Source organism: Populus euphratica, unplaced genomic scaffold, assembly GCF_000495115.2.
Source record: "Populus euphratica unplaced genomic scaffold, PopEup_1.0 scaffold5.1, whole genome shotgun sequence".
NCBI classification, from domain to species: domain Eukaryota; kingdom Viridiplantae; phylum Streptophyta; class Magnoliopsida; order Malpighiales; family Salicaceae; genus Populus; species Populus euphratica.
Genome location: NW_011499848.1, coordinates 3,016,633 through 3,031,133, shown reverse-complemented (window position 1 = coordinate 3,031,133; position 14,501 = coordinate 3,016,633). Strand labels below are relative to the sequence as shown.

The following is a 14,501-nucleotide window of genomic DNA, read 5'->3' as shown; positions in this document are numbered from 1 at the left end:
AAATGTTGCAAAAAATGACAGCACAGCGAATCTGCACAAACCATGAGGCTTATCTTTCACAGCAGCCAAACATGCAGCGAATGCAATCGATTCCCTTGTGGCACCTCGGCCAATATCTCCACTCATGGGACGGCCATCCAACTTCAATAGAGTTCATAAGGATTATCAGAGGCTCTTTATGGTTTATGATAATAATATTGAAACATATTTAATAGATGGAAATACATAGGACACACCTGCCATAAATTGAGGCAAGGAAGATGAGGTTCCATCATTGTGTAGATAGTGTTCATTGAAGATATAGTTGCATCTCCAGCATATGGTAAGCTAACCTGCAGGGAGTAAATATTAATATGCAATCACCCCGAACTCAGTATGACATCCAGCTAGCTCGTGTTACATATGATAGATGTTTTATCCACAATAGGCCCAGAAATATTTAGATCAATCATCAATGATAAGCTGTACACTCACTGCTACTAGTTTCAGGTATCCAGTTGAATTTCCCAAATCATTCCAGAGTCCCCCAAAGGAGGCAGTCTGCCTACAACGAAGAAAAATTGACAGGGATGACGATGTGAAAGTCACTGCTTAGATAAAGAGGAATGAACATCAGGGCAAAATAATCATCCTGCTCCACAGGGTCGAAGGGTGAATTCATATTCCCCCTAAAATAATATAATTGTACAGTACAGCCCATGTGAAAACCAAGATACAAAAGCGAAATCTTAAATAGTATAATTGGCCATGTGAAAACCAAGATACAAAAGCGAAGGAGAAAGCAGATGCTTTGATATAAAGGATTTCTGGATAGCCTTTTAGATTTGTTTTATATATTGTTTATCAGTCTTGGAATTGTACCTTCCACCTGTATGTATCTCTATGGCATCTACATCATTCCTTTTAAGAAGTTCAGCAGTAGCGGCAGCATCCCTTGTGTACATAGCCATTCCTAGATCAATTTGCACATGTTAGTTTAAACTGAACATACTGCAAGCTATGAGACAGGGAAACTACTAGAAGCTTGTGATTTTCTGAGGAAAAAGTTTTTGAAGAACTCTATCACGGGGTTGAAAAAATGGAGGGCCAAAGTATTGGAAAAGAGTGGCATATCAACAGACAAAAACTACTCACTTATTTTATCATATGGGCAAACCGGAAAGCAACGACCACAGCCATAACAGCGTTCAGTTATCACTCCGCCCTGCATATCAATGTCAATTTCAAACAAATATACCAACTGCAGTGATAATATGGGGTGACTATTCATAAACTTTGGAAAATATATCACTCGAAGACCTTTAATACATTGAGCATTTCGGTACCATGGGAAAGTTCTGTTGTTGATTGATGTTGCTGTAATGATATTGCACTTGCAGGACAAATGGTTTCACAGGGCCTTGGACAGTCCAATGGACACTCCTCTGGATCAAACTCTGTTAAGAATAACACTGAATTCATATCACAATCAGATGATGGCACAAAGCCCATGCTCCCTTGCATGGTCATTAATTACCCATCTCTTGGATTGGCAAGATTGCACTTTATCTCTTACATTTTGATTAAAAAAAAAAAGATTGCACTTTATCTAAGGCCAATTTCACATTCGAACAGAATTTTAATATCATGGTCAAAAAGAAATGGCCACACATTCACACTGAAAAGCTGCTGTCTATCATCTTGGACTTGGAACATCAGGAAAGTTTGTGAAATATCTCGAGACTCATTCATTGATGCTTCATAATGATATCAACAAATATAGTGTATGGATTTTAAATAAGACCAAAAAACAAATCTCAATCCCATCCGACAGTTGCATGTTCCCATGACGTTGTACGGAATTTCTAAACATGCCAACAGCTTATCAGTTACATATAGGATCCTTTCGATTAATTGCAATTTCTAAGTCATGAAATTAATCTAAATTAGATAAGGGAACACGTACCAGCTTTACGAAAGTGAAGATCTTCATCATCATTAACACTAATCATTACCCAAGGCTTTCGAAGGTAAACAATCTCCCTTGCTGCTTCAATTCCTTCGTTTACAGCATTCACAATAGATGCATCGGCAGCGCAATCAATGCAGTCAACTGCGGAATCGTTCATGCACATATAATCAAGAACCGGCGTAGACATTAACATTCACGAACTTAAGTTTGCTAACCAATCCTTAAACGGACAGCAACCGATTCGAGAGTTTTCTTTTTACCTCCAGCTAGAGTGTAAACTAGAGAAAGATTTCTGACATCGACAACATCCTAAAATAAAGGTAAAATAAGAAAACAAATCATTAATTTGACAATTAGAAATGTGTCTTGAATATATGAGAGTATAGGGTTTAAGGGTTTTCACATACCTCAAAGCTAGCACCGCAGATAAGCTTGACCCAGTTGCCCTTTTGCAGTGATTCTTGAGGAGCAGATACAACTGAAGCAACCCCGGTTGTTTTTACAAGGTTTCTAACACTTTCAAGACATTTTTTGTTGCTCCTATAATTCACTTTCCCTGAAACCAGAAAAATGAAGACACTCTAGGAGTATTATTATATTATACAAATTAATTATAAAGCAAAATAAATAGAAATAGTAGCAGAAGCAACCATGATGATGTTGAGGTAATGTTGTGGCATTAATGGAGAAGCACAAAGCCATGACAAAAGGCACAGAGCGGTTGATAGGTTATTATCCGTTAGATGCCCAATCTTTTTCTTTTTTTTTTCCTAACGGGGTTTCGCGGTTAGCGAAAGATATTTCTATTGTATGTCTGGTCTTTCGGCTTTGGGCTTCTCTCGTTGCCTAGAGAAACTGGTTGGCAGGCCTGTTCGTCTCGGAAAATCTACCACAGTTATTTTCGGTTTATTATGTTGGGCTTGCATAGCTTTTTTTCAGTATTTTATTATAAATATATTAAAATATTTTTTATTTCTTTAAAATTTATTTTTAATATTATCATATTAAGAAAACCTAAATTTTTTTTAAAAAATTAAAACTAAAAAAATGAAAATTTTTAAAAGCTAAACTCAAGACTGCATGGATTCAAAAATAGTTATCCCTTTATTACAAGATTGAGTTCCATATATTAAAAAAATTATTAAAAATATTTAGATTGGTAATATTTTTAAATTTAATAAATATTTTCACTTTGAACATCTATAAACTAAAAATCCCAGTGAGATACAAGAGTAATGTAATTTCAATACAAATTCATGTGAAAATTCATTGATGGATTTCATTGAAAGCTTGTAATTTTCTTGCCCATTAATTTTTATTGTTTTTTTTTTTATGAAATAAGATTATTGTTGTTGGATAGCCATATATTTTTTTAAACTCGATTAATATGAATCTAAATGATGTTAGTACTATTAATTGAAATAATTACGAATCTGTTTTTATATTTAAAAATATTTTTTTAAAAAATACCGAGCGACTATAAATGGCATGAATGTATATTCAAACATTAATAAAGAAGTAAATAAAATTATTTTTATAAACATAAAGAATGAAAGCACTAAAATAAACAACTGAATTGCATGCCTGTGGACGCATTTCACAGAGTTACAAATTTTATGAATAGCATTTCACAAAAAAAACATAACAATCAGGTTCTTTCATTGAATGCAGGAGATTGTCGGAGAATGGAGCGTAGGAGTTCATTACTGTTATTATAGAAAACACCAAGAATGAAATGATTGCACATGGTCTTGTTAATTGTTATATATAAAGTGAAGGGAAACTATCAAAACTAAAGAAACACCCATGTTTTAAGGGCAATCAATGCAGTAAGGCAGTTTATAGTTCTCTCTCTCTCCATGAGTCTCTAACTGCCACTCCTATCGTAACGTCCATTTTCGAAAGAAAAAAGAAAGAAGAAAATCCTCTGTTCTCTCTGCTTCTTGCCCTGCATATTCCAGGTGAACCTTCAAAAATCAACCTGTAATCGAAACAAAACGCACTTTATATCAATGGAGTAATCAGTTTTGAACCCCAAAATGCCCACATCTCCATTCATTCTTGCCTACTAGCGAATATTTTCCTAGCTCCCCTGTTTTTGCTATAGAGAATATTTTCCTTCATTTTCCTAGCTCCCCTGTTTTTGCTATATATTTCTTCTTAGCCATGAAATGCAATCGCCAAATCTTGTTTTCTCTGATTTTCTTGTCTATCTGCACAATTTCTGTTACAAGCAAATACTCTAAACCAGAATCAGATTCTGATTCTTATATCCTCGCTTGTGGTGCTTCCGGTGCTGGCACGGATAGTGATGGCAGGGATTGGCAACCTGATGCAAAACACATCAATTCGTCAGGTAACTCAATAACATCAACAGCTGAAAACCAAGACCCTTCATTGCCATCCACGATTCCTTACATGACTGCAAGGATATTTACATCTGAATCTACATACAAGTTTTCTGTTCCTACAAAGAGTCGCCTTTGGGTCAGGCTCCATTTTATCCTTCTACCTATAGCTCTCTTGATCCTAACAATTCTTATTTCTCTGTTACTGCAAATAGTTTCACCCTCCTTAACAATTTCAGTGCCTCCATTACGGCACAGGCCCTTACGCTTGCCTATATTATCAGGGAATTCTCTCTAATACCAATTGATTCTGGCACTCTCAATCTTACCTTCACACCCTCTTCGAAATATAATGATTCATATGCTTTTGTTAATGGCATTGAAGTGATTCCGATGCCAGTTATTTACCAGCCCGCGGCACTGGTTGGTTTCAGTGACCAAACTGTTGATGTTGGAAGCTCTACTTTGCAAACAATGTTTAGGTTAAACGTTGGTGGACAGTTCATTCCCGCAAACAAGGACTCAGGCCTTACAAGAATATGGCATGTTGATACACCATACTTATTTGGTGCAGCCGGAGGCGTCACTTCTCAAGCTAACATCAGCCTTCTATACCCTACTGATAATCTACCAAATTCTATTGCACCTTCAGATGTTTACAGCACAGCAAGAACAATGGGGCCAGATTCGAAAGTGAATCAGAATTATAATCTGACATGGGTATTTCAGGTCGATGCAAATTTTACGTACGCTTTTAGGTTCCATTCCTGTGAATATCAGGAAACAAAGGTCAACCAGAGAGTGTTCGATATCTATGTCAATAACCAAACAGCACAAGAAGGTGGTGACGTCATAGGCTGGGCAGGATCTCAAGGAGTGCCAATCTACAAGGATTGTGCCTTTTATGTTAGTGATCGGAGTGGTGATGATGAATTATAGGTGGCATTGCATCCTAGTGTGTCCATTAAGCCAGAATACTATGATGCGATTCTTAATGGATTGGAGATTTTTAAGCTTAATGACTCTAGAGGGAATTTGGCTGGCCCAAATCCAGTGCCATCACCGATGATGCTTCAGGCCGAAGCAAAAAAGGGTTTTTCACCATCAATATCCAGTTTTGTCCCAGTGGTTGGTGGCATTCTTGGTGGGAATGCTGGAGTAGCACTAGCAGCCACTATCTCCATTTTTGTCTACAGAAAGAGGAGTACTGATTATGGAAATCAGTCTGGAAGTAGTGCTAACTGGTTGCCACTCAATGGAGATTCCCACACATCAGCTAGCAGATCAACAATATCTGGTAAAAGCAGTTGCAATAGCCATCTTTCAACCCTTGCACAAGGCCTATGTCACCATTTTTCGTTGCCAGGGATTAAACATGCTACCAAGAACTTCAAGGAATCTCAAGTCATAGGAGTTGGAGGATTTGGGAAGGTTTACAAAGGCATTATTGACCAAGGGATAGCAGTTGCAATCAAAAGATCAAATCCTTCTTCAGAACAAGGAGTTCACGAGTTTCAGACCGAGATTGAGATGCTTTCTAAGCTGAGACACAAGCATTTAGTCTCTTTAATTGGGTTCTGTGAAGAGGGAGGAAGGGGAAATGGTTCTACTTTATGATTATATGGCAAATGGTACTCTTAGGGAGCATCTCTACAAGAGCAACAATCCAGCCTTGTCCTGGAAGAAAAGATTGGAGATATGTATTGGTGCTGCAAAAGGGCTTCACTATCTCCACACCGGTGCAAGGCACACAATCATTCACAGGGATGTAAAAACTACAAATATTCTCTTGGATGAGAAGTGGGTCGCAAAAGTTTCCGATTTTGGCCTGTCGAAAACTGGACCTGATCTTAAACAAACACATGTTAGTACAGTAATAAAAGGTAGCTTTGGATACTTGGATCCTGAGTACTTCCGTCGGCAACAATTGACAGAAAAATCTGATGTTTACTCTTTTGGGGTAGTCCTTTTTGAAGTATTATGTGCCAGGCCGGCCCTTAATCCTAGCTTGCCTAAAGAACAAGTTAGTCTAGCAGATTGGGCTCTACATTGCCAAAGGAAGGGAACTCTTTGGGATATTATTGATCCACATATGAAGGAAGACATAGACCCTGAGTGCTACAACAAATTCGCCGAGACAGCAGTCAAGTGTTTGGCTGATCATGGATGCAATCGCCCTTCGATGGGTGATGTGCTGTGGAATCTTGAATTTTCTCTACAAATGCAAGACAATCCTGCAGGAGCTAAATTGGTCACAGACAGTGAAACAAAAGACACCTATTCAATTCATAGAGAGATGGCTGGAGTTGAGGAGACTGGAGTCCGTGAGGGAAATGATGAGCCATACACTAGCGAATTTTTTTCATAAATAGTAAATCCCAAAGGAAGATGAGGAAAGATTATTTTTCTTTTTTCCTTAATGTTCTTTTTTGCCATTTATGCCCTGTTGAGCTTCTTGATTTTGTAGGAGTAGGAGGAATGTACGAGTATGATAGATATAGTATAGGACAATATGAAATGTATTCTTGAACACCTAGTCTGATCAAGTCTGGAGTGGTGTGTTAAACTGTTAACATCACAACTTGCCGGAAATTTAATATTCATTTCTCCGCAATTAGTTTCGCAGAGAAAAATTGGAGCATAAATCAATATCAACATTTTCAGTCCACAACAAACAACATGTCAGAATTTACAAAGCTAGCATAGAAATCAGAAGCTACCACTCAAGAAAAACAAAAACATGGAAAATTGTAACATTTGTGTCGCAATTTTATGCCACAGAGATCAATTCCAAACCCCCATTTGTTTGTAACAAGTCTACAAAAACGACATCGATATCCCAACACACTTTTCCAACAAGGGTTCCCTTTGTTGGTTGGTTGCTGCTGCTGGGGCGCGCGCGCGCGCGCACATATTGTCAATTTTTTCCTTTCGAGCAACGAGCCTTGATGCTACCGTGCAACCTCCTTTGTCAACTCTCTAACTCTCGCCTTCACAAGTTGGTTTTGAATTAAAGCAATAGAGAAGAAGACTGCAATAAGAGCACACGCTTCTGCCAAGAAAGCACCATTTTTTCATACACAACTGTGCATCGAGCAACGAGCCTTGATGCTACTGTGCAACCTCCTTTGTCAACTCTCGCCTTCACAAGTTGGTGTTGAATTAAAGCAATAAAGAAGAAGACTGCAATAAGAGCACACGCTTCTGCCAAGAAAGCACCATTTTTTCATACACAACTGTGCATCATGCGGCTAATGAGGCATTAGCTTTTACACTCGAAAACGTTTAGTTTCAGAATGATGAAATATTAACGTCTCTGGGGATCATAAAACGTTTAGTTCAAGGAACCAAAGGCTGGTTTAAAATTTCAAGAGGGGGAACTCATGCTTCAGTGATCTGTGCATTAAAGGATCCAGACAACATTGAGAAGGCTAAAAGCTGAGACTGTTAATATTTCATTTTCATGGATGTTAGGGATTGAAATCTTTTTTTTCTTTTTTAATTGTACATGGTGAAATCTTTTCTCTTATCTCTCCATGATAAGACCTTGTTTCTAGGCTTATCAACAGAACTTGGCAGGCTTAAATTGGAGTGCGTCCATGAAGGAATTTGAGTATGTGAATCTGATAACCTGACTAGTCTTCAAAGCTTTCCCTCCATTGACCAAGCAATCATCATAAGAGAGCCTTTTGACGGTTCTTGGATTTACCACTCTTGCAGTGGCAAACCAGCCACAATGGAGGTGAATAGTTGAAGGAGCACAACTAAAAACATAGGCGTTGACTATCCGCACCATGTACTGTGGGATCCCAAAAGTGGCATCTCTACTTTGAGAGATGCTTATATATCTGTTTTTACCATTTTTTGATATTGTCACCAACTTCTACTAGTATATCATGACATGTTAATTTATATTTTTGATGTGCTTTCTCACAAATCAACTTATTCTTCACTCCATTCACTTTCACTTTCACTTTCACGTAAAACTATATCAAACTCGTTTAGTTTACATGGAACGAGGCTAAGTCATGTATTATGATCGAATTCTTCCTTGAATTTCTATAGCATGATTTGTTTGGTTTACATGAATTAGGTCTTTCTGTATATACATATATACATATATATATATACATGTATACATATATATATATATACACATATACATATATATAAAAGTTACAATATTTCATGTTATTTTTTTGTAGGTCTGGCGTGTCTCACTCTTAACTTTGATTTTCCAATTACCTGCATACCTAATTTGTGATTAATGAGCAAAAAATACATTTTAGGAAAAGGGTAGGAGCTCAAATGATATGCTCCCACTGTAAAGATGACGGTTTCTGACGGACTAAAAATCACATATGTTGGAATCTACACATAATATATTGTGGGACTCTAGTATATTTATTGGTAATTATCATCGTTCTTCAAAGACACCTTAGGCATTGCCTTTTTCAAGTACAAGTAGTCTATAGGATGCCAGGCATGATCCCAAAATGATGAGAATGTTGATATAAAATTAAATCGTTGTTCACACGATATTACAAGATCAGGTCAACCCATTTGAATTATGATCGGATGTCTTATAATTCCGGTGGAGACATGACTGGATCAGGTCTTGGCTAACAATGTTTGAACGAAACATTCGGTTGATGTATCGCATGTCCATCAAAAGACAATGCTTTCAGTTGAAAACCAAAGACATTGTGGAATCACCTTGTGTTTAGTTGCTTTAACTGGCCTGAACTTGGACGCCAAAATGGAAGCACTGATTTTATTGCTCTGTCAAAATAGGGCAACCTATAACTTATCAAATAGCAGACAATGCTTTCATGTCGTGAGTTTTAGGGTGGGATTTACAAATAGCAGACACTTCTAGCAGCTGAATTACTTGGAAGATGAAAGATGAAAATACATAGTTAACCAGTTCGCAGACTTAAAAAAGCATCTGTGGTCTGTTTCTTTTCAAGCCAAAATTAACGAGAATTTTCTTTTTTATGGATAAGTCGTTAGACTGAATGCACAGGCACAGAACAGTCAGGCGCAGATGCATGTTTACCTATCAGGGTCACGTGGATATATATGTTATAGGCTTATAAGTAGCTGCTAGTACAGGCCTGGCTAGTTTTGGTCAGGCTTTATATAAATGCGAATTGCGACCTCTCTATGTTGAACCTGAGCTTTTTTCCCAGTATCATGTCGATGGCTTGACGTCAATCCTCCCTCTGAATTTCAACGAAGTGCTTATGTATACTTAACAATATCCTCATGGAGTTATTGAGATCTTTTTCGTTTCTTTTCTTTTTCCTGAAACGGAAAGGAATAAAAAGCCAAGAATTGAATTACATGGCTGGTCTCATAAGCCACAGGATGTGCGCAATTGGCCCTAAACGGGCTTTTGTGGACTGTGAATTAATAATTCTTATTGTGGGCCACCATACATGGAGGTTTATCAATTTTTGAGTGCCTATGGGCTTGAGTTGGATGGTAGCTGGCTTTTGTATGTTTTTTTCACTTTTTAAAAATATTTAAAAAATTGAATTTTTTTATTTCAAGTTAATTTTTTTTATTTTTTTAAATTATTTTGATGTATTGATATCAAAAATAATGTTTAAAAAATAAAGAAATATTATTTTAAAATTTTTTTAAATAAAAAACACTTTAAAAAATTACTATAACCATATTTTTAAACATCCTTAAAATTTTCATTTCCCCCCCCGGACAGAGCCACCAAGCTAAGGGGCATGCCTAAGAGTCCAAGATGGACAGTTTACCTCTTAAAACTTCAGTCCGAACGCTACAGAGCCTGCGGACCAAACATTATCGGGTCTTCATCATCGTGATGGTGCTCTTGAGGATAATAGTCATTTAGCATATAACAATGTACCATGTTGCATGATTTATTTTTCATGAATGAGAATCATCCATAAAAAAACTATAAATTAATGACTTATTCCAAAAATTTCTGTATCATTTCTACTTACTTCGTTGACTTCCCTTTATTAAATTTTAGCATTCTACTTACTTCGTTGACCTCCCTTTATCATATTTTAACAACCCTGACCAGAAAACAACAGCAATAAACTAGTTAAAACTCAATGATCGACCCAAATCAATTATAGTATGCCGTCGGCCTCTAATTGCCAGTCTCATTTCATCAACAAGCATTTCCATTCTAAAACATGGCCTCTCTAGCTCGTCTTCCTCCTATTCTCTTCCTTGTCTTCCTCTACACCTCCATCAATGGTGCCTCTAGTGATCAATCACCAATCACAGCATGCCCTTCCTTTGACTGCGGTGGTAATGGCATCACAATTAGCTACCCCTTTTGGCACCAAAGTCAACAGTTTGAGCACTGTGGATACCCAGGCTTCAATATCTCTTGCAGTGACCAAAATCCAATGATCTATCTCTCTAATGATCTTTATCCTATTACAAACATCAACCACTCCAGTAAATCTCTCACCCTTCACCATACCAAAATAAGACGAGCAGATTGTCGAAAAGTACCCCATGATACTATCACAGTAAATAGCACTCCTTCACTGTTCAATTCTACGCTAGGCAATAAAATGCTGCATTTCTTTTATAATTGCACACTGTATCCACCTTCACTTCCATATATAGCATGTTTACAGTATGGTATTAAGCAGTCATATGTGTTCTTGGAGGGAGCAACACCAGAATTTGATTGGCATAGATATTGCGAGTCAGTTGTGAGTGCCCTGGTGAGTGACGAGGCAGTTCATGGAGACTTGGTTCAGGGTTTTGGTCGGGCATTGCAAGGTGGTTTCAAGTTGACTTGGAAGCAACTAGATGGAGCATGTCAATCTTGTGAGGCTAGTGGTGGATTATGTGGTTATAACAATGGTCTACACGAGAATTTCTTTTGCATTTGTACCAACGGGAGGCATTCAACGAACTGTTATGACCAGGGTACTTTCCTTCACATAATTTTATAGCATATGTTTATATAGCAAGCACATATATAATTTACTAGCCCCTACTACTTGAACTTATGAATCTGAGAATTTAGTATTGTGTGAATTCGCAGGTGCACTAACTACAGTCAGACCAGAACCTAATTACATATATGTTGCCGTAGGTCAGTATCTCAAACTGGGATAAGAACAAAAGCTTTTGATAAGCCTTTACTCTGGTGACGAACGTACAGTGTTCTTTGGTCTTGCAGGTGCATTGATTTTTGGTGGTTCTGTTATTGCAGCAACTGTGTTTTACTTCACTCAGAAGAAGAAGGCTGGTTCATACAAACCAGTTTGAGTACAATACACAGTAGTTGGCAGAAAGGTTCCTCTAGATGTGTGTCAGTGCTTGGGCATGATGTGCCTTGCAATGAGTTTGGGAAACCCTATCTGCCTTTCCCGTTTTATTTACAAAAGAAGAAGACGACGACGACGGGGATAACGGTACTTGCAAGTAGTGAACAGTTGCAAGTAGGGGGAAACAAGGCATTCTATTTTCACTGACTGGCTTCAAATTCCATGTATGTGCTTGATTTCACCAAAATCCTTTCATGCCTAAAGGATATCACTAGTAAGAGCTGCTTTAACTTGCTATAAATCTGTTTCAGTAGAAATATAAGCCAAAGAAACACTATATCATATGTTATTACTACTGGTTTGTGATTTATGAGCTAATTCCTCGTTCTTTTTCTACGATCCGTGCACGGAAAAGGATGGAACAGAGATTCCGAGAAAAGATGAAACAACATAGACAATTCAAAAAAAGTCTAGATTAATACGCACGAGCAGCTCCAGAAAAACTGCGGAAAATTATTCATAAACGACCATAATTTAATTTTTAAAAAAAGTTTGGAAACCCTGTCATGGTAAGAAGCCATTCCAAATAAGGATTGAGATTGAATTCTAACAATTTGCTGTACAACTAAGAAGATAGTAATCAATAGATTACCCCACAGACCAGAAAGTCATGGACGTCTCCCGTCCAAAACCTAGGCAGAAAAAACATTACATACATGCAGAAACTTATATATACACGTATATGCAAGTTTATAGAACTCCACAAGACCAATACATTAATCAGCAACTTAACCACAGAGAATATTTAGTGCAGAGTGCTCATTAAATTGGTTAGAAAACTCTTAACTCTGTCTCTCCCCTTCAAGCCCACAGGTAAAATACTCAGAAAGCCACTGTCAGATTTTGAAGACGCGGAATGGATAAAAAGTGGAGATGATTAAAAACAGAGATGCAGTTATAGCAAGATTATTCACTCTCTAGAAACCGGGATAAGATTTTAAACCATCTTGCAATAAGATTGGAGCTCAATTGCTTTTTTATACTTGGATTTCTCTTTTGCTAAATGCATATTGAATTTTCCTGAAAAGCTAAAAATAATTGAACTAACAATCTCGATTCGTGCTAATGCAGTCCTCTATCTTCTAGATAAAGAAGAGAACCCAGCTTACAATGTCATGTATTGGTGGGTGGGTGTGCGTGTTGGGAAGGCAAAAAATCAGATAAAGACCAAAAAGGTTTAAACTTCATAATCCTCGAATTTACCTTTTACCCGAACTGGCTCCTCTTTAGATGTTTCTGAGGTCCAAAGACCTTCCAAATCGTATTCTGCTCGAGCCTCCTCGTCAAGAGCATGAACTATCACCTTACCTAAGGACAGAGAAGGTACCAGCGTTCTATGAATCAATAAGCCTCGTTATCACCTTAAGAGTTCATCAAAGTATCAATGTTTCACAATTATGCTAACAGAATTTAAGTCAATTTCAACTTGCTCGTAAGGTTACTATGAACATGAAATTGATGCCCATATTGAGTAAGGTAGAAACTCAATAAGAACACATAAGACTAAGCAGAAATTATTTGCCACAGTCTATTCCAGTTTTGCCCTATAAGCAGCGAGAAAGGAAACTCTAACCAGCTCAACTTTGGGCTGCATTGATTGTAAAATACCAACATATCTTCTTCTTCTTTTTCTTTTTCAGTAACAATATATGTATCTAACATTGTAGAAAGGAAAACAGACCGGAGTTAATGAGAATCCACTTTCCTCCCTCTTGCCCTTCTATGCCGGGGAGGGTCATTCGCCGAGCACCCTTTTGCTTTTGCTTAGCCTGCCCATGCAAATAAAAAACTCAAGACATGAACGGGAATCTCAATGCTTGGAAAAATCAACAAACATCTTAACACATGTTGTTCTCAAACACCAAAGAAACCATTATCAACCAATATCCAAAACAACGAACAAAAACCCTCCTGCTCTACCCAGTAATACAATGTAAGGGCATCCCTAATGGGAGAGTAGCCAAAGGAAAAAACTCTTTTTTCAGCTTTTTTTTCCAATGATTTTGCAGTTTCAAAGAGATAGCCAAGTAAAAAATCAAAATATTTTTTCAGTTAAAGAAAAGTGATTTCAATACATCTATATATATATATATAAAAGCTAAAAGTATTAAAATAGATTGTTCAAGGATTTATTTTATCGTCTACATAATTTTTCTCAAAAAAATAAAAAATAATAATATTAAATTATAAATATATTGTTAAAATGATTTTTTTAATGCATATAAAATATATATTTGTACTATTCAAAAAACTATATTAACAATTTTATTTTTTAAAATGACTATTATTATAACTTTCACGTCATCCGCTCTCGGATCAGTGAGAAACTTCTCGATCTCGTTTAGGTCCAGCAATCCTTCATCGCTGCTGGATTCAACAGCAATGGAACCTGACAACCCAATGAGTGAGGAAGTCCACCGTGAGTGAGGAAAAAGGTGTTTATCACATGGAGCACTCACGCAAACAAGTGAGGAAGTCCACATTATATGGCGCCACGTGCCGCAAATATGAAGCTTTAAGAGCTGTCTTTTCCAGATATTGTTGGAATCGTCTCGAAAGTTCCGCCTTAACTAGCAACGAGTGTCAATGGAAGAGCTTTGGTTTCGCTCCGACGACCTATACTTCTTTCATTTCCTTTTCGTAGATCATCTTAATGAAAGATGCTATTTTAAAGTGGTAAATTAATAAAATAGTATAAATATAATTTTATTATTATGATTATGTATACTCTAATGAAACAAGAAATATTTTAAAAGTCAATTTTATTAAAGTAGAATAAATAATTTTTTTATTTTTTAATAATTTTAATATTATTTTTTGACATAACTATATTTAATTAATTTATTTTTTTGTTAGTCTCAT

The 14,501-nt window shown here is 36.8% G+C and overlaps 2 protein-coding genes and 1 pseudogene across 2 annotated transcripts; 2 read left to right on the top strand and 1 right to left on the bottom strand.

The window, feature by feature from the left end:
* LOC105119286 (uncharacterized) lies at nt 1-2,744 on the bottom strand (the record flags this gene model as incomplete). Its single annotated transcript, XM_011017412.1, has 10 exons — nt 2,602-2,744; nt 2,359-2,507; nt 2,212-2,260; nt 1,946-2,092; nt 1,300-1,436; nt 1,135-1,204; nt 862-952; nt 475-544; nt 237-332; nt 1-141 (listed from the first exon to the last, which is right to left on the bottom strand). Coding segments are annotated over exons 1-10 (1,002 nt in total), but the record flags the coding sequence as incomplete, so codon positions are not given.
* Nucleotides 2,745-4,117: 1,373 nt separating this feature from the next.
* LOC105115298 (receptor-like protein kinase ANXUR1) lies at nt 4,118-6,691 on the top strand (annotated as a pseudogene).
* Nucleotides 6,692-10,399: 3,708 nt separating this feature from the next.
* Nucleotides 10,400-11,975, top strand: LOC105115309 (uncharacterized protein At1g18380-like). The gene is made up of 3 exons (XM_011012147.1): nt 10,400-11,235; nt 11,354-11,404; nt 11,492-11,975. Exons 1-3 carry the CDS (start codon nt 10,482-10,484, stop codon nt 11,578-11,580), a joined length of 894 nt encoding a protein of 297 aa, XP_011010449.1. The 5' UTR covers nt 10,400-10,481; the 3' UTR covers nt 11,581-11,975.
* The last annotated feature ends 2,526 nt before the right edge of the window (nt 11,976-14,501 follow it).